Source organism: Diospyros lotus, chromosome 2 (assembly GCF_014633365.1).
Source record: "Diospyros lotus cultivar Yz01 chromosome 2, ASM1463336v1, whole genome shotgun sequence".
Taxonomy (NCBI): Eukaryota; Viridiplantae; Streptophyta; class Magnoliopsida; order Ericales; family Ebenaceae; genus Diospyros; species Diospyros lotus.
This window is the reverse complement of record NC_068339.1, coordinates 13,704,303-13,724,851: the sequence shown is the minus strand read 5'-3', so window position 1 is coordinate 13,724,851 and position 20,549 is coordinate 13,704,303. Positions and strand designations below refer to the sequence as shown.

At 36.3% G+C, this 20,549-nt stretch overlaps 2 protein-coding genes across 2 annotated transcripts; both read right to left on the bottom strand.

The window, feature by feature from the left end:
• Positions 1 to 987: 987 nt before the first annotated feature.
• LOC127794089 (probable LRR receptor-like serine/threonine-protein kinase At2g24230) lies at positions 988 to 4,226 on the bottom strand. Its single transcript, XM_052324980.1, has one exon. It carries the CDS (start codon positions 3,799 to 3,801, stop codon positions 1,231 to 1,233), a length of 2,571 nt encoding a protein of 856 aa, XP_052180940.1. The 5' UTR covers positions 3,802 to 4,226; the 3' UTR covers positions 988 to 1,230.
• Positions 4,227 to 5,981: 1,755 nt separating this feature from the next.
• On the bottom strand, positions 5,982 to 19,299 carry LOC127795170 (ubiquitin carboxyl-terminal hydrolase 23). The gene is given in 12 exon segments (XM_052326671.1): positions 5,982 to 6,695; positions 8,099 to 8,192; positions 8,361 to 9,030; positions 9,144 to 9,218; positions 9,342 to 10,043; positions 11,132 to 11,257; positions 12,412 to 12,738; positions 12,869 to 13,041; positions 13,566 to 13,676; positions 15,106 to 15,220; positions 18,876 to 19,010; positions 19,012 to 19,299. Coding segments are annotated over 12 exon segments (2,859 nt in total). The 5' UTR covers positions 19,195 to 19,299; the 3' UTR covers positions 5,982 to 6,547.
• Between the last annotated feature and the right edge of the window lie 1,250 nt (positions 19,300 to 20,549).

Genomic DNA, 20,549 nt, shown 5'->3' with positions numbered 1-20,549 from the left:
CAACATAATAGTTTCAGTTTTCATTGCAAACATGAAAAGATCTTTAACACCACTGCTCTCATACAAACTTTTCAAATGCATATGTTTATTGTTAAAATTAAAGATAAATTTTAGAAAAGAAAAGTATTCCTTATAAGGTGAAATCATATTAGTGTCTTTATCACTCCTTTTAAATGCAATAATTGTTCTATATGTATATATTTTATATCTAAAATATGTTTGGATAATATTTATGAATGATAGTTTAGTTCATATAATTTTATATTGATGTGCTGTATCTTTTATGTTGAAGAAGAGTTGAAGAAAATATTATTACAAATCAATTAAAATGGATTTTTTCTTTAATATAGTACAAATTTATTCAAAACACTCAATTCATCTCCTCTTGGATGATCTTTCAATTTTTAATATTTATAGAACTATAAGTATATCTTTAATAAATTAATAACATTTATTCATAACTTATCAACTATTTTTTTTAGAAAAAACTATAAATACTTGTCACACATAACAAAAATGTTTATAATTTTTAAAAAGTAGTTAATAATTTATAAAGAAATGTTGTTAATTCATTGAAGAAATAATTATAATTACGTGAGTATTAAAAATTGATTTTAATTATCAAAATGAGCTTTTTTTCCCCCTTATTATTGAGTTGTATGATTTATTTTGATTTCTAATTTACAACAACAAATTGATCTGTTAACTTTTGAATTAATTTATAAACGATTAGAAATTTTTGAAATTCTCAAAACCATCATTTACTTCGATGAACAAAAATAAAATTAAATAATGGGCTTTAAATGGGGTGGCATGAACAACTGAGCATGATAATGATTAATGATGTGAATCTATTATGTTGTAGTATCTTAATACGTTGAACGATCATCATCATGCACAAAATTATTTTGTTTTTGCCTATTTGTTTGAAGCATTTACGCTAAGGGTGTTCATAATTTGAGTAGATTTTTTTTTTTTTTTTAATTTTTGAAATGGGTAGGTGGAGTGGTGAGCTCCAAGCTTTTATAACACTCAATGTACAGTATGATTTCAGATGCAAATACAGTGACTCTGTTAACTGTGTGAATCAATTTGATCTAACTATTGTGCCAGGGGAGTGTCTCAGGTGAGGATGCTGGGCGGGCATTTCAGAAAGAATTCCCGGAAAATGCAAGAAAAAGTGGTCCAGATTTCTGATCAGCTCATGCATAATAACACTAGTAGTACAGATTACAGTGGAGCTGGTTCAATATCCTTGAGAAGTCCAACCACCTGGTGCATGCTTGGGCGCTTCGAGGGGAGATCAGCTGTGCATAGATATCCAATCATCAATGCTTCCTCCATTTGTGCCTCTGATCCCGTTCCTCGAAGTTTTGGATCGATAGCTCGCCATCCCTGCTTCTTCCTGACCAGCCCTCTCACCCAACCGACCAGATTCGTGGTTTCCTCCTCATCCCAATACTCATCTTCAACCGGCTTCTTCCCAGTAATGAGCTCGAGCAGAAGCACTCCAAATCCATAAACATCATATTTCGGAGTGAAATTCTTTGGGGAATCGCTTGCTGGCTGAAGAAACTCTGGTGGCACGTACCCGGCTGATCCATAAGCAATTTCATCATCGTCGTCATCCAAGCTGTTCCCGAAGATCTTGGACAGTCCAAAATCACACAATCTTGGCTCTAACTCAGAGTCGATGTAAATACTAGTAGCTTTGATGTCCCTGTGAATTATAGGAGGCGAGCATCCGTGATGGAGAAATGCCAGGGCGCGGGCAGTGCCAAGTGCGATTTTGTGCCTAAATCTCCAAGCCGTCAGCAACCCTTCAAACCCCCCTTCATTTTGAATGCCGTCATTGTCATCTTCTCCCCAACTATCTGTGCTCCAATCTTCCACCATTTGGACCGCGTGTGGCAAGTCATGGAGCAGAGTTTGTAGAGTGTCATTCTCCATGTAATCATAAATTGCAATTCTTACGTCGCCTGCTAAGCAGTATCCAATTAAAGGGATAAGATTAGGATGTCTGATTCGACCAAGATGCTCGAGCCCTCTTGCAGCTTCTGGGTCAGTCATGGTCGGGCCATGGACCAAGACTTTGACAGCTACATGAATTCCACCCCGTAGATATCCTCTATAGACCGGCCCAAATCTCCCTTGGGCCAACAATGTGTCGCGGTCAAAATATGAAGTTGCAGACAAGAGGTCTGCAAATGTCAAACTCAACAATGGCTTCTCAAAAATTACTACTGGGACAGACTGCGCAACCTTAACATCAGCTACCCATGTGGTAGAATCGGTCTGGAAGGTGAAGGGTCCGAACATATTTTGTTGTTCTTTGCAAGATGTCTGATTCCCTGCCCGTGTTCTAGTTTTACTTCGGCAACCAAAGGTGAAAAATAGCAGCCCCAGAATCAAAGCAGGCAATGAGATGGTTAAGACCAGAGCTAGCTTGGGGCCCCTATGTTTGGGAGCTTTCCTTCTGAAAAGATTTGGGTTTGCAGCAATTGGACAACTATTCAGTGACCCAATGAAGGCCATTTGGAGGGTTTGTATCGAAAATTCTGAAGCGCAAAGGGTTAGGTTGTTGTAGGAGAAGTTGAACTTCTTCATCCACTGGAGCTCTCTCAAGAGCGATGATGGGATTTCCCCACTCAAATTGTTATAGGAAACATCAAGAAATTGGAGGCTATTCATGTTCAAGAGAGGAAATTGGCCACTGAGGTGATTTTTGGACACATCTAGCAACCTCAAGTTAATTAATTCTGAAATTTCAGCAGGAATATGATGAACAAGGTTAGTTGTAGACAAATTCAAGTACTCCAAGCCAGAGAGCATACCAATTTCTGGGAATGCTTGTGCAGAAAATAGATTACATGCAAGACTAAGGTGCTTCAGATTCTGGGCTTCGTTCAGGTAACCAGAAATCTCTCCACCAAGACGATTATCAGACAAGTCTAAGTAAACCAAATGAGACCAATTGAAGCTAGAATTGAAAAGTACCTGAGAAATGTGACCCTCAAACCGGTTCCCGCTCAGGTCGATAACCTCCAATGGCTCCTGAGAAAGAGCAACTACAGAACCCTGAAGCCGGTTGCGCGAAATGTTAAGGTATCTGATTGATCCCATCCCTGCCAAAGCAGAAGCCTGGCCACCAATCTCGTTCCCAGCAAGGTTCAAGTATTTGAGCTTAGGAAATGCAGCACCAAAACCATCAGGGAGGCTGTCATTCAGCTGATTTGATGAAAGATCAATTGAAACCAAAGAATGGCATTTCAGAATCCCCAGTGGGATTCTCCAACCAAAACAGTTGCCATTGAGTTTGAGAACCTCAAGACTAGCAAGGGATCCTATAGCTTCAGGGATGTTCCCAGAGAAATTGTTGCTAGACAGATCCAAAGTCTCAAGTAGGCCAAAATTGGCTGTGTTGCTTGAGAGATTCCCAGAAATTTGGTTAGATGAGAGATTAAGGGTTTTCAGTGAACTCAAACTCCAAAAATCACAAGGTAAACCAGTGATTCTGTTATTGCTCAAATCCAAATATTCAAGGTTTTTGAGCTTGCCAATTGTGGTATCTGGCACCAAACCAGATAGACCTAAGCCAGAAGCTACCAACTTAATAACATTGTCTTGTTCACAGAATAGGCCTTTCCATGTACAAACAGGAGCAGAGAAATTGAAACCCTGAGCCCCCATTTTTTTAAAGAAATCAGAGACCAAGAACCCATCAGTATTGGGTTGTTGGCAAGCCAGGGGCCTGAAAAACAGTGCCAGAAGAAGAATAGAACTAAACAACCCAAAACCCATTTCAGTGAGCTCAGAAACAAAGGGAGAGAACTGTACAAAAAGCCCTGTCTCTCTCTCTTTCCCTTAAACCTTCAAAACCACCATCTGTGTATCTGATGCATTGGGTTGGGTTTGAACAAAAGATGATGAATGGGTCAATTTGAAATTCAATGGAAATTCGTCTTTCCAATATCGTTGGACCCCAAATTTACTGAGCGTACTATATAACCGGGGCAAGTTAGTTTCTCAATAAAGTAGAGAAATTTTACAGGCCCCAAGAGAAAATTAGGGCTTACCTTGTCTTCCCACAATTGCCTCTTTCTCTGCGCTTAACAACTAAGAACACGAGAAGAGGAACTGGTATTATAGGAAGGCGAGAAAATTGACAGTGAAAAATGCTTAGAACAAATAGGCCAGCAGTATGATTGTGCTTGATGAATGTTCAACATAATGCAACACAATAGATTAGCATGATTATCATGTCCATGCCACCATTTGCTTGGGTGACAAGAATTCGGATACATTTGATAAACAAATTAAATTAATATAATATTATAATTGAGTTGATTCAGTTTGTATTTTATTTTTAACTTGATTTGAGGTTAATGACATTAGGTTAAGTTTGTGTTTGATCATCAAGTTCATCAACCAAATGCAAGCCAACTCATGTTCTTTAAAGTTGTCCTCTTCTTTAACTTCTATTTGGTCAAGTTCATTTTCTTCACTTTAAGTGGTTGCTTTTTCTAATTTATGTTAAAAGTAAATTTTATAAATCTTAATATTTTGATATGTTAAGTTTTAGATTTTAAATTTTTTTTATAAATTTTTAGAATTCAAATCCAATCTGATCAAAATCTAAATTTAATTGGGTTGTGTTAGTTTAATTTTACTTTATAATTGAGTCAGTTCCAAGTCTAAAATTTTAGAGTTGATTATGATTACTTCAAGATTAAATTTATATAAAACTTGATTTAAACCTAATCCCTTAAAAGGCTATTATTTTAAGCATTTACTTTTTTCTTCTTTTCTTTTTCATCTAAGAAAACGTTGGTAGTGAGAAGTTTGCAAAGTTCTAATGTTTTTATTGATTGAATATTGAACAGATAAATTTGCTTATTTAAAGTAGAAATCAAAATAAATAATGCAAGTCAATCATATTCAGGCAGAGTACAGAATAAGTCATTATATTTTAATTTTGGGGTCAAATTAATTATTATTTTAAAAATAACCAAATAAATCGCTGCATTTTAAGATCTGAAAATAAATTAACCAAATTTATTAGGTCTTTCTAATTAAAATGACTTGTAATAAAAATGGAAATATTAGGTCTTTCTAATTATATTTTTTATATACAAATTTCATAAAATGCTTGACAATAATTACCCACAATTTAGATATTCGTGAAATGCATGTTATAATTGCTATCATTGGTAAATCATTGGGATATTGCCCGACAATTAAGCAAGTTTTAATCTAAAAAGGAGAATGGAAGGAAATTATGAGTTGATGGCGTAAAGTTGTAAGAAGCACTAATAACGACAACAATCATTCCCAATGCTTATTGCTTATTAGAATATATAATAATAATAATTCCAATGCTTCAAACTTCAAGCATGCTTTGGTTTGGTTGCTTTCAGCTTTCTATTTTTTAATTTTTAATTCTAAACTTCCATTTTTTAAAATTTTAAAACAAAGAAATAGAAACAAAAAAAGGTGAAGTCCATGTTTCAATTTTTGTTCGGAAAATAACTCACTCCACATTAAATGCAGCAATAATAATAATAGTAATAATAATAATAAACTCATAAATGCTTTGAATTTCCCCACTCAATAGAGCAATTCTTCTTCTATTATGACAAAAACAATCACAACAATAAAATAACTTCCCCCCAGTTCACAAGGATAAAAAGAAAGTTACGTGAATAAACAACTAAAAGTATTTGCTTATACACCAAATGTATACCAAAAAAAATACACGAACACTCCTTAAATGCATTTATAAGATTACCAACAATGCAATTTTTTGGAAGTATTTGTGCCTCCATCCAAATCATTTTTATACTAAATCTTTTTTTTTTTTTTAACCATTTCTTACAACTCAAATCCGTCTGTGGAAGTGTTTAGATGGGGTCAACTTGCTTATCCATCATGTGCATTACACTACACTTTTAAGAGAAGAGGTGGTGAGAATGAATTATGGCTTTGGGTCTCATGCATCCTTGTGATATAAGCCATATGCAAGCAACTCAGAAAACACAAAATTCAATACAGTTCTATCATTAATTAGTTAACAAAAATAATAATATATATAACTAAGCTCCCAACATAATCCCAGGAAAATTTTGTATTCATCCAACATCTTGCCGGGGATTTCTTTCTTTCTTTCTTTCTTTCTTTCTTTCTTTGATGTAGAGAACTGGCCAAAAGGGATCAGTTGGAGAACTTTCACGTGTTTGTCTAGCAGTCCTCAGACAAACATACAAGGGGTGGTTATACATCCCGTAAATAAATGAAGAAGACCGCTCCCAGCTTGTACAATTTCGTCGGACCGGGGTTTCTCAGAAACGGCACCCCGCCTACGGGCCTGGCCCCCCTTCAAAGATTGCTAAAACAAGAACACAAAAAAGAACACACTTTGGAAGCCATGTAACTCGTTGGCCGTCACAGAGTACTCAGAGATCAGCACTGCAGTAACCGCCGGACAGAAGTAGAAGAGTATGTCAAAAAAAGGAGGGTTCCTCATGCATTGGAGGGGAGATGTAACCCATCATATCCTGAAAGGTTGGTTTCCAGAGATGTAGTGGTGGTTCAACTTGGCCTTCCTGCTTGCAACTTCCTGGAATGGATTTGCTCCACCAAAGCCATTCTGGGAGCTCCTAACCTTCTTCCTCTTACCCCTGTCATATTCTTCATCCCTGCTTAGGTAAAAAATAGATGGATGAATCTTGTTACCGAAAGGAAACACTTGCTACATCGACTATTGAAAAAGAAAGAAAAAGAAATGAGAAAACATGAATATTTATATTTAGTATACCAAATCAGCACAAATTATACACTAGTCCACGCAACCAGAACACTAGTTGGGCAGGCCGCAAATGAAACATCAGTTCCCTTAACAGGCCGTCAAGATTCGGCAAATCGTGAAAAGCCCAAGTGCAGAGACACCAAAGCTATGATTTTGTGCCCCACCGGCATTGTGATAATACTTAACATAGTTTCCATGATGGTCATAGTATGTTTTGACGAACAATTTGAACATTGCTTTATTCCCTTGCTCTCCCCCTTGCTTTAAAGAAAAAGGAAAAAGTATAGAAGAGGTGGAGAGCGATATGAAAGCTAACCATACACAAGGCTCCACCACAAACCACGCCCCCACCCCTGCCCCCGCCCCCCCGGCAAAAAAAAAAAAAAAACCCCACCACCAATTCAACAGATATGAATTTTCCCTGCTATTTGGCGGCAATGAGAAGTGAATCCTGGACACAAAACAACCAAATAACAAAAAAGACAGACATGTCTTGGCTAAATACGAGGTAAGTTGGCCATGTAAGGTAATTGGTCCAAGGCTGGGGGCTAGAAAGTGCTACTGCAATCCGATAACCATAACGCACACTTGGGAACTAGAAAGAGTTGGAAGGACCAAGCCAGAAATTATAGAAACGCAAATTAAAATGACAAAAAAAGATTTAACATGACAATATTTTTTGCGTAACTTCCCATTTAACAACCACAATTTGACACCATCTTTTTTATCAAACTATTCATGTTCCAAATAAAGAACATTTAAAAATTAGATTGCATTGATGAAAAATCTTCAGCATTTATGGCATTCCATTTAAATGGACTCTTGCTTTCTAGCATGACATAATATAGCATGATCAAATTCACTGTGATATAAAACAACTATAAGTAACACAATCAAAAGTTGACAAGTCACAACAGACTATTACAGACTTCTTTATGTTTTCTTTTTTTATTTTGATAACTTAGCAGAGATGCCAAGGGGATCCATGCCCACTCTCTCACTCAAATTCAATTACAATCCCAGAATTCTAAGAATTTTCAACTTTAACAATGTTGGTTTGAATTAACCTATTCAAAATAGATCAAGCATCAAGAAATTCTTCAAGCCCAAACACCCAATAAGATGGTTGAGATGCATGTGTCTTACAGCATAACTTAGCCTAATCTGACTGATCCCTTGCATACTCTAATTTGCAAGAAATGGACAAACTTTCCCATCATCATAACTGCATTGAAAATTCTAATGATCTTCATATAAAGGGAAATTTTTAATGTAATGGATCAGGGCATTTACCATTCATCTCCTATGTAACCAATGCTAATAGTCTCTGTGTCCCTTGATTCTGCGATATGAGATGAAGGTAGTTCTATCTCATCCCAATGTGCAACTGCAGTTAAAGTTCAAACAGAGGGAGAAATCTTATCAATTCAAAATTATCCCAGTAATTGCAAGATATTATGCAGCAGATGTTTGGTTCAAAGTATGAAGTCTGGGTGTAACAAAAAACAATCATATGAAACATTGGTAGAAAATTCCCAGACAATTAATTACTCACCAATTGTCTCCTCTAAACCCCTGGTAAGCATATTCATTAACCCATTTCGCACAGAGGCTCCTCTACTGTCTTTTAAACCTTCGAAGCCTTGATCGTGCAACTGGCTTCCAGCAAAAGATGTACTCTTATGTTGTTTGTTAGTTGCAAGCACAGCACCATTCTGTCCAAGTCTACTGTGTCCAAATTCACCATTAAGGACTCCCTCTGCTGAATCATAACCAGACTTTACTACTGCATTTTTTGCACTAGCACTCTTGTCTTTCTTAATTGAAACAGATTTCAACTCTTTTCTTTGGAAGTGAATTGAATTGCCAGAAAATGTCCTGGCTCCCTCAGATGTAGAAGGCCCTAGATCTGTTGGACTACAACTCCCCTCCAGCAAGTGTTCTTTCATATTATTCTTGATCTTGAGACTAAGTTTTTTAACCTTTTTGAGTTTCTTCTTCTGCAGTCGTAGGGATGCCCTGAAAAGGATGCTTGAGCTTAGGTGAGCACCAGCAATATGATATTTCAAAAGCTTTTTCTTCAGTTTTGGCTGGGACTTAGGATCAAGAGCCTCATGGAGTAATAAAACATGTGTGGTTCCCACTCTTGACAATCCTTCCAGTTTAGTAACCTCCACTCTCTGGCCACCATCACCAAGACCAGCTTTCTTTGAAGAATCATTTATCTGATTAAAAAGAAAGAACAAAAGAACAATTATAGGAACAAAGAAGTAAAAATTAACAGACTTGACCAAGGAATGAAATGTTTTATCAAGGTCTCAGAAAAGTATGGACTCACCCAACCATTTTCGTAGCTCAGCTGGTCTAAAGGCCTTGTAAGTTCAATTTTGTTGAATACCTTTTCACCAATTTCCTGCAAGGAAACTCACATAGTGAATGTTAATAGAAATGACAATTGTGTCAAATTATTATTAAGCTGCAGCAAGGGGTAAAAGATATTGGAGCCTATCAGGGAACAGAAAATCCAAATAATTACCTTTTGAGATGTTTTATATTTGAGACAAGTATCACCAGCTGAAATACTATGGCCATTGCAACTGGGTGTTATGGCAACTGAATCACTAGGATCTCTGTTCATATTTCTATCCTTGTATTTTTCTGGCTCCACAATGCCAATCCTGGGGTCTTTCTTGGTAGCTGAATTATGGGGGCCACAGCAATTAGCTGCTACTGCAACCAAATCACATGGATCTTCCTTTGCACTAATCTCCTTCTTGCGCTCTTTAAATTTAGAACTAGTTGATGCAAATGCAACATTACTAAGAATATCATCAAAGCCTTTAACAGGGTTCCGTTGTGTTACTTGTTCTCCCCCATTCTGATGCAGAACACAGAGCCTATTTGGAGGATCATTTTTGACAACTGAGGTTTCTTGCATCTTAAGTGAGTGTGCTTCCTTCATTAGAACTAGTGGAGCAGCAACTGCATCTTTTTGAGTTCCAACAGCAGAATAAGAGTTCACATCATTTGATCTTATGTGGACTGGAACATTTCGAACCATTTCCTTTGGCCCATGGTTCAAATTTGAATGGCCTTTACTTCCTGCAGAATTTATAACCATGCTCTCTTTCTGAACAACATCAACAGACTTCTTAGGAGCAAAATTTGTTCTGTCCCGAACATAGAACAACATATAGGCCTTCTGCTCCAAAACCATTTTCTCACTAACTTGACGAACCTGTTTCATTACATTAGAATCATTAGAATAAATCGGTCCTCATAAACAATCAAACAGTTGCTCAAATGTACAAGGGATCTGAACACCATGAACTTAACCAGATAAAACAAGCATTTCTCCACCATCAAAGATGTTAAGGGAAAAAAACACGTCATACATCAATACAATCTTCAAAATGGAAGCAATATAATTAAGGGCCGCACCATGGATCAGGGCAACTATCAATTACATCACACTGAAGCATGCATTCCGCCAAGAAAAAAATAAGTTGAGATCAAATAAAACTGTCTTCCAGCACAGCTGAGTATCAAGGCAATACATTTAGCAGGGAGACTGACAACTAATTTCAAGGCACACCAGGCAATCTCAAATTCTATTAGACATGCAAGAAGAATATCTTGAGAAGGTCATGCCACAACAAATATATCCATAAAAAGAACACTTTGATCCCTGAAATCTGAGTAAACCATATTTATCATATGTTACTAGCCACATTTAACAATCACAGACCACATACAATGGCATCAACAATATGAACACCTAGAAAAATTTAACCAAGTCACTTATCACGACAGCAAGATTGATGTCTTAATCATACCAAATAAAGCTATACAGTTGCACCAATTATTTAAGACCACTGTATTAAATCAAGCAAAACAAAAGACCATTGTATTAAAAGCCCCAACATTTTCTTTTTTCTCAGAGATATGCCATGGTTGAAAAAAGACCATTGTATTAAAAGCCCCAACATTTTTTTTTTTTCTCGGAGATATGCCATGGTTTCAACCATGTCAAGGCACCGCACATCATTTTCCGTTCCAATGATGCAACAATGATAAGTATTTGACAGTGTCAGCCATTCAACTAAAGCAGAAAATCCACCCCGCCCACCCCAAAAAAAAAAAGAAAAAGAAAAAGTGAGACAATAATGACAATAATCTTTACACAACACAAATTTATTTATCTCAAATAACATGGAGAACAAAAAAAACATACTAACGAAAAGAAGGTTATCAAAATAAAAGTTCACTCTCAACATGCATTGAAACAACCCTGACAGATCACCAATAGAGATAAATATATAATACCTGATGATCATTAAGGGAGTACCACATTCCGCTGGATGTGCGAACAAAGCAGTAATAATGACCAGAATGTGTGCTCCAACCGTCATGCACAAGAACACCATAAAGTGTGTACCTTAAATCTCCATCCTTCAAGTACGAAAAAGGCGAGCAAAAATAGTCACAATTAGGGAGAAAAAGCAATTCCTCAAAAAAATATCAAAAGGGAAATCAAACAACAAATTGCAGCACATGACCACACAGGAGGGGCTGTGTTGTTTCTTCCAGGCGGCGAACTTTAAATGTTGGGTCAACAAATGTACATGAACTACTACCTTGTCATTTATCCACTTGGTACTCAAGTAACATAATTATATTAATTTTTAGTCAAGTAAATCTACCATCCAAAATTCCACAATGTGAAAATCACCATGTGCAAGGTTCCAAACACCCACAGAAATGTTTACCCTGCCATAGAACCAACACAGCAGGCGGGTATGCGTTTGACTTTTATCTTGTCTCTCTTTAGAGTAATAGCCAAAAATAATAACAATCAAAAACCTAATTCCCACTAGGTGGGGTCAGCTACATGAATTCTAGACCTCCACCCATCTCTATTCTTGGCCAAATCCTTTGTAAAACCATTATATCCTATGTCATCAGTATGCCAGACTTAAATACTGATAGGATTATGTGACTCAGAATTGCACAAGTTTAATGGAGGATATTATCAGATAAAACCAAGAGAAATAGGTAGAAATTAGGTGAATGCCTGCTAGGGTATTATCAGGTGCAAGCTTTCAGCCCCTTTTTTCTTCCATATTGTTAAAATTTCTTTCCAAAAGTTGTTCCCACTACGTACTTGTAATAGATCTCAATGTCCTTTTCCATTGCAGAAAGCTCATTGAATAACTCAAATCTTTCTGCATTGAATAACTCAAATCTTAGTTAATGTGAAAAGTAAAATCCTTTTGAACGTTAATACCAATATCACTGCTTCCACATTCGTCAACTTGTTTCCAAAAGTTCGTTCCCATTATGTATTGGTAATAGATCTCAATCCCATTTTCCATTGCAGCAAAGGTCATTGAATAACTTTTCTTAATTAATGAGAAAATAAAATCCTTTTGAATATCAATACAAGATCAAAATTTGGACAGAACTTGTTTAAATCGTATGATATTTCAAGCTCTTTTGGGAAATTAGGCTGAAGAAAAAGTTTTGGTCCAAATTTTATTAATAAAAATTCTCAGTAACCCATGTTTCCAACTGCCATAGCATGTATTAATAAAAAGTTCACTTACATATGGACCACTGACAAAAGATTTTAAGTCCAACGTGGGATCAAACTGGACTTTCCTGTCAATCTTCTGCCCTGGTTGATGCGCACCAAACCGCTTTAGATGGATAGTAAGAACATAGGGTGCTTTGTAAATTGTAAGCTGCTTGAGAGCCTTTACTTTTTGTTTGCACTTCTGACATTGGTATTGCCTCTCTCCTCCATCTAAATATTCTTTGGTGGTGAAGTGCACAATCGCCTTATACAATGATTCAGCCTTGTTAATTTCAAGACTTAAATCCAAGAATGGATCGAACTTGTTGGAGCAGAAGGAGCATTGCATGCATTTCACCTGAAAGATAACAATACTATCAATCAAGAAAAACACGGTCTAATACTTTCTTGGTTTGAGCAATTCCCAGAATTTTTTCCCAAAAAAAAAAAACCAAAAAACTGAAAAGAGTAAGCAAGCCCAAGGTCACCTGACTGCGGAGACTGCCACCAAAGATCTTGTGGACCAAACTTTTCTCATAAGCACTTGGTGATTCACTTGGCACTCCTGCAGGTAAGCAGCATTTGTGCATTGATTCCAGCAGATTTACCATGTACTCATGAGCATCCTCCTGTCTAGCATTCCGGAAGTTGCGAGATATACCTAATATGTGGTTAAGAATCCAAATTCCACAAAACAGAATGAAAAAGAAAACATCCTGTGTGAAAGTAGCACTGGATCCCCCCCCCCCCCCCCAAACCCCAAATTTGTACTCCTTTTCCTTTCTATGCTTAATTGAACAAGCAGGAAATGCCTTCTCACACCACCAGATAAATGTCTAGAACATTTGGAATACTTTCAAGCTTACCGAAACTACAGTTTGGACTCAATTCTGCAGAGTGTTGCTACGCAAATAACAACAATCATAAGCCTTAGTCCCACTTCGGCTTATTTAGTAAAATTAAAAAGGAAATTTAGAACCACAAGAGAATTTTTTTTTCCACAATATCCAAAAACAGAAAACTGCATGAAAAGTCTGCAATAGTATTTCTTTTTCTTGGGGGGGAAAAAACTGCTAATGCAGGAAGATGATGAAGAAATTGGAGCATATAAATCTAACAATAAGAATAAAAAAATGTCAACTATCTTTAACAGAATTCAGAAAGTGAAAAGAGGTACAAGGATACATCGCAAGTTTGAGACAAGATCCTTCGGGGCTAAAATTCTCCCAGTTAATTGTAGGGCACGGCTAACATGATTCTGTATAGCACACAATGCACAAAATCCAGCAGTACGACCTTCATAAATCAATTCAAGAAAGGAAGTAAGTCATAAGCATAAGAATATAGTCTTCAACAAAATAAGGTGGCAAGCCTGGAAACGTAGATAAAGAAATTGGAAGAACACATATGCAACAACCAAACTAGAATATAAAAAGAACAAATAAGGGAAAGCCTGTCAACAGTCTATTATAATGTGAAAACATTTTTGGAATGTTCAAGCTCACATTGGATCAAATGGGTGAAAACTCCTTCGCCTCTTTGAGATTAATAATAATAATTTATCCCCTTCAAGAAATTCACAACTTCAGAGAATGAGACATACACCAAAAAGAACTAACAAGGAGATAATACTAAATATACTTAGAATATAAGGGGGGAAAAGCTGGGATTGCAAAGGTTTGGAGACAGTTTTTTCAATTTGTCGTTCTTGCCCAAGCAAGATCTAAGCGTTCTTCCTTCAGAGTTGGGTTACTTAATCCAACTTTATTTTAGCATAATCAGATGGCTGTGAATATCCCCAACAAGGACAAATAACAACTTCGTCAAACACAGATTTTTCGTCTTAGGAGCATTTAAGGAAGCACTGCAGAAATTAGACATTATCCAGATAGTTATATCATTCTTCTATATTGAAAAATAAACTGGGAAATCCTTGACTAACAGTCAAGTATTTATAGAGGATATGGCCATAGACAGGCATGCATGCTTCTGTACAGAAATTCTTGACAGGTGTGGATATACTCATGGCAGTTCACTTTGCAGTGTATTTGGAGACACATGCATGTTATTAGTGAGTTCCAATTGGAACATCAGTATTTTTTTGTTTTTTGTTTTTTGTATCTTGGGAGATGACACTTGGGCCACTTGGTCAAAAGGACATGAAGAAATTACATTCTCACATATGGATTAAAATGAGGGTGAGACAGGAATAGATAAAGATAGCTAAAGGTCTAGAATTCCAACCCAGCCTAGGGGAATTAAGGCTAGTGATTGTTGTTGTTGTTGGGGAATAAGTGTTGTGCTGCAGAAAACAATGAAATGGAAAGGGAGAAAGTGGCTACCCAAGTTTTGGATTCTATAAGACTTGCCAATTCAAGTTCCAAGTCTAGGAGAACATGGTATTTGAATTTCCACAGCTATAAGCACCTATGCATCACATGCAAAAATCAGCAAATGAAGAAATAAATAAACTCCAAAAAAAGATGCATCCCATACATCACATATTAGTCGAAAGTCCATTTTGCAGTCAAAGATCTCAATTGACCCAAACTAAACAGCATTTCTCCCTAGGACATCTCACTACAGGTTGGAATGACAAAATAGTTCGGCCTAAATAAGAAATTTTCTTATCACAGATACAAAACAAAGCATTACAAGAATCAAGGGATGGATTTAAACCATAAATTAGGTCCAAGACAAATGGGGGAGAGAAAATGTGACTCACAGGAATACTTATGCTTCCCACTCTGCAAATACGCTGCTAAAGGCTCTGTGTATGTGAGACACTGTAATACTGAATTGAGAAAACAAGTATTTCCAAGATTTTCCAGTCCAGCACCCTGTAGGTGATAAAATAAAACTAAGTCAAACTTTAACAGAGATTAAACCAGACCATAAATTTCAAGAATTCAGAGTCAGAAATTAATCAGTACTGCAGATAATACATATTTCAACAATACAAAGTTCAATCCACACACACACAAAAAAAAAAACAGCAAGTTTTTCTGCTTCATTTAATGCCACGGTTAAAATAAGATGACGTGAAAACCACCATAACAAAGTTCACCATTTGGATAGAAGCAATATTGAAACACCGACTCAAGATAGAGGAATTGGAATCAAAATGAGCAAACCAAAACTTTCCTATTCTTGATAAGACATACAAATTGTTTGATGGCGCTTGAATGACCAGCAAACTGAAGGTCAGAAAAAATGTTGTTATTACAAGTAAACTTCAGTGAGTACCATCAAAGATAGGTGGAGAACAACAAACAATTGATAGTAGAGATGTAAAAACCCTGGGTTAGTGATAAAAATATCACAATGTAAACAAACTTCAAACTTGCAAATGATCAAGGAACCGACTAGGACATCTCTAAAAAGATGACACTATAAAGATGAAACAATGAAATAAATTCCAACCAAATACTTAGCAAAAAAAAAAAAATACAACCAAATACAACAAGAAGTGAAAAGATGAAGCATACAAGATTTTTTTCCCCCTGATAAGCAAAAGCATAGAATAAAAAGGTTGCCAAAAGGGACCAAACCCTACACAAAAGTACCTAAGAAACTAGTAACAACTCCCACATCAAATAAGCTATAAAGCCTCTACACTTCCTAGGGGTTGTGGTACTGGTGTCACCAATGTGTCAAACCCTCCAACACATATCAGACACTTTCTTAAACATCGATTAGATTGTAAAGGACGAAGAGGACAGACTGTCAGTTGATTGCTAATTAGAATAGTCACTCATTTGGAATTTTGGCTTAAGAATTTTAAATGCATATTTTGTGAATTGGAGTATAGTTTTCATACTTTATTATGCTTTAAAAAAATAAATATTTTATTTTATTAATTAACTTATCTCAAAAGTGTAGTGTCCTACTTTTTGGAAAAATTCCGTGTCCCTACGTCCCATATCTTGTGTCCGCGTCTGTGTTTCACAACAAATAAGAAATGCAAATTGTTGTACCACATAAAAAGGGTAGGCAACACCACCTAATAGCTTCACCTGGCAAGCACCTCGCCTCAGCCAAAAAAAATCATACTGGGGTAACCCAATTCATGATCCAATTCCGTGCCAAACACTCCAATGGGGAATAGGCAGTGTGGTCTAACCCATTTCAATCATTATGTGGATTTAGGAAGAAAGGTGTACTATGGATTCAACATTAAATTTTAAAAAAAAAAAAAAAAAACAAATCTTGGGTTGAATTACAAGTGCTAGGGCTATGAGACACTAGTTATAAAGAAATTATCATAAATGAACTAAACCAAAAAGACTAAGGAGGGGATATCCTCCATTATCCAACAAAAAAGGGGAACTAGAATGGTTCCTTTAAGATAAGAAACTTGTAAATCTACTTCCTCAAACACTATGAGCCCATTTAGTTGTAGAAAAACATTTTCTAATTTTCAACTTCAATTTTACGACTAAACATGCTCAAAAATTTTATGTTTAGAAAAGCAGTAGCATTTATTTCTAGAAACTTTAGAAAACATCTTTTTTTATGTTTTCCAATTCATAGGAAACATTAGAAAATTGAGTTTCTATTTTCTAATTGGAAATTCCACCTCTCAATAGAAGTTGGGAGGTTAAAAAATTAGAAAATGTTTTCAACAACTGAACAAGCCCTATACTTTTCTTGTCTCTCCAAATATGCCATGTGACAAAAAAAGGGATGGGCCTTCAAGAACAATGTTGACACCTCTTAAGCATGCCCACCCCACAATTACAACAATTCACAAATTCTAGTATCACCCACCATAAAATTAAAAAAATGAATACATGTCCCAAATATCAAACTCTCCTGTGCTTCTATGCAAATAGCATCACCATGTCATTACCTGGCCTATTTTTCTCAAAGCATTGCAAGTTAGCATTGATCCATGCGAGACTGTCCAAACAAAAAGGCTACTTACAAAGAGATTTGAGGCTTGCTTAGCTGCTGAAAACATTTTTTTTTTGTTTTTCATCTCTAATATTCATTGTTATCTCTAGTTTTCTTTTTCACACGTATTTCACAACCATGTTCAGTTGTAAAACACCAAAAACAATTATTTTCTCTGGAAAACTAAAAAAAGTGTTCAAATAGTTATTTTCTAAAATACACAAAATTTAAACAATTAGAAAATATATTTGAGAGAGATATTTTTTTATATGTCTTCTATCATCTATTGTTAAATGAGTTCTAGACAACACAGAAATGCCAAGCCTTAATCCCATAGAAAGAGTAAGCTAAATGAGTTCTAGACCTCTGGCTGTCTCAGTGTTACCTAGTTATTTACCAAGTTAAATCTATTACTAGTCAATTTATGGTCACATAAATTAATCAAACTATTAATTTAGAATGCAAATATAATAAAATCTAAACTTAAGAATGTGAATATATCATATGAACTTAGTTTAGAATGTGAATATATCATATGAACTATAAGTTCACAAATAGTTTAAAAGTTTATAAAACAAAAATTAAGAATTTACAATTAAAACTAATTTTCACAGCCAAATTTGCTCTTGCATATTATTGTTATTACTATTATAACACTCGGATTATAATAGCACAATAAGATAGCATTATATAAATATTGTTATATAATATAACATCATCTTACTAAGAATATCAAATTAACAATGTAATAAGATTGGTGGGTCTGGGGATTATGAAGTTTTCTGTGTCCAACCAAGCTATTTTGTTGAATATCTATTTACACACATGCATATGACCAAGACAGGCTTGAAATAAGGTGGTGAGATCAAGGTATGATGGACTGTGGTCTGACCTTTTGAAATATACCAAAGAGAGTATGATTAAGTTTGGAGGCACTCAATTTAATGTTGCACATGGGAAAGGAGCTCATTCAAACTATGGTGTCAGTTGAGTTGAGGTGGTTTATCAATCTTGCTCATTGAGGCTAACAATAAGGCTATTCCCATAATTTGATGAGGAGCTACTGATTCTTTTCAGGTCCTCATCCGTTGCCTGTTATAGTTTCAGGCGAGGACGTGCTGAGATGTGTTACAGCTCTGGAGTGAATTGTCTTACAATCCCTTGTATGTAATAGAGGCTCCTCTTTTGGCTAACAAGGATGGCGAAGGAAATAATAGACTATTAAAACAAACACAAAATAGATCATCAATGAACAAGAATATACACTTTAGAAGCGTAGATCGGCAAGAACTAACCGAATCGTATAGGAGACTAAAAAAAAGTACAGAATTGAAAATAAAACTGTATTTGAAAAGTACTGCAAAAGCTAGAGCCGAAACCACCAACAAGAGAACTGATGATGTACTCGAATTTCAATACAAAAAGAAAGCAATATGCTCCTGATTAAAAAAAAAAAAGAAAGGCATAAGATGAGATGGGCAAAGCCAAATCACAGCACATATCAGAAGCATACACAGAGCATCTCGAAGAGCAAAACTGGCCAAAATCCAAAAACACCAAACAACGTGGATGAATCAAAGATAATCAAGGCTAACTCACAATTCTCTTGAAACTGATGCTAAAACTGAGCTCGGGATCCAAACCAGCGTCCAAAAACTCCGACCCATCGGCTTTCTTCCCCGCCGAAATCGACCCGCTTCCCTGGTTCGACCCTCTCTGCGAATCCCCGCCCTGTCGGGTTCAGAGTCTCCAATCGGAAACCTCCACCGCCATTACTGAACCCGGTGAACGGCTTCCTCGCCGGGAGAAAATCGATTCTCCTATGGAAAAGGGTTTCAACCAATGCCGGAGGCTGATAATCCGACGGGCCGTCCGGCTTTGTGGTTGATGCGCCGGAACTGATCCGAGCTTCAGCCATCAAGCCCCTTCAGAGTTCGTACAAAATCCTCTCTTTCGCTCTAGCTTTCTCTCTCGTCGTTTCGGCTTTCGCTGGAGAGACAAGCGAACCAGCAACACACCATTAAACCCTACTTCCAAACATATATATATATGTGCGCGTTTATATCAGCGAGATGAGTTCACCGTGTGCTCGTTACACCTGATTTCTATCCCGTCCTCGTATCCTGCAGGTCGGCAACTGTGGGCGTGTGAATTCAACGAATAGATATCATAAACGTCACTAGTTGAGGGTAATTTTGCCATTTCATTGTAACAATAATAAACTGTTATTGACAATGGAGCCCCTGGGGTGACAAGTGGCGAACTTTTATAAGCAAAAGTAGCAGACGCCAGATTTTCTGCGAAGTAGGATATCAGTTTCACCCAAGATTATAATGCAACTTCACTTTTTGACAGGTTTCGATTTTCTGTGGTGGGAATGTAAATGTGGGACAACGCCCATAATTGGAAGGGTGGAAGCCACCCGTAGGGCAGTAACGTCTCCAACTCGAAGCTACATTTGCCTGCAAGGGCCCCACACACTATCTCGTATACATGATAGGGGTTAATTACGGTATACGGCGGCGCACCAAGTAGAAGGCACAATGCATAATGCCCACAAGGAGCCACCCCCATAAAAGGATGAAACTCCCACACTGCAGCTGTCATGACTCGAACCTGTATCCTTGTCTGTAATCTGCTATCTGACTGTCATCCGTGCTACGCCCGTGAGGACAACTCGAAGCTATATTTGATTAGGGTTCGTTTACACTTTGGTTAATAAATTTTATTTTATTTTTTGAAATTATACACGATCATGAGTGTTACTCGCCAGCCCGTCCTCAAGCCATCACAAAAAAAATAAATCAAGGTATACACTTGCATGGCCTAAGAATCGAACTCACACTACTTGGCGACACAGGCATGCAAAGTACGCGCTTAAAACCGTTGAACTTGTGTTGGGGGCTTGGTTAATGAATTCTTAATTTGCTAGTATGGTAGATATATTCCAAATCATGTTGGGCATGTAACTTATTTTTAATTTTTTTTATTAACATATTATATATTTAATTATTTTATAATTTATTATGCTTTAATGAGTTATTAAAATTTCATTTATCTTGGTTTTTAGAGTTTTTTTACTATTAATATAAATTTTCTATCATAACTAATAACTATTACTTTTGCACATAATTTTACAATTTTTATAGTATCTAAATACAATTAACAATAGCGGCATTGGTTAAATTTTTAAAAATTTATAACTTCTTTTCGATCCAGTTGAGCGAGATTAAAACTTTGAGTTATCATCGTTATTGTTATATTTTCACTCAA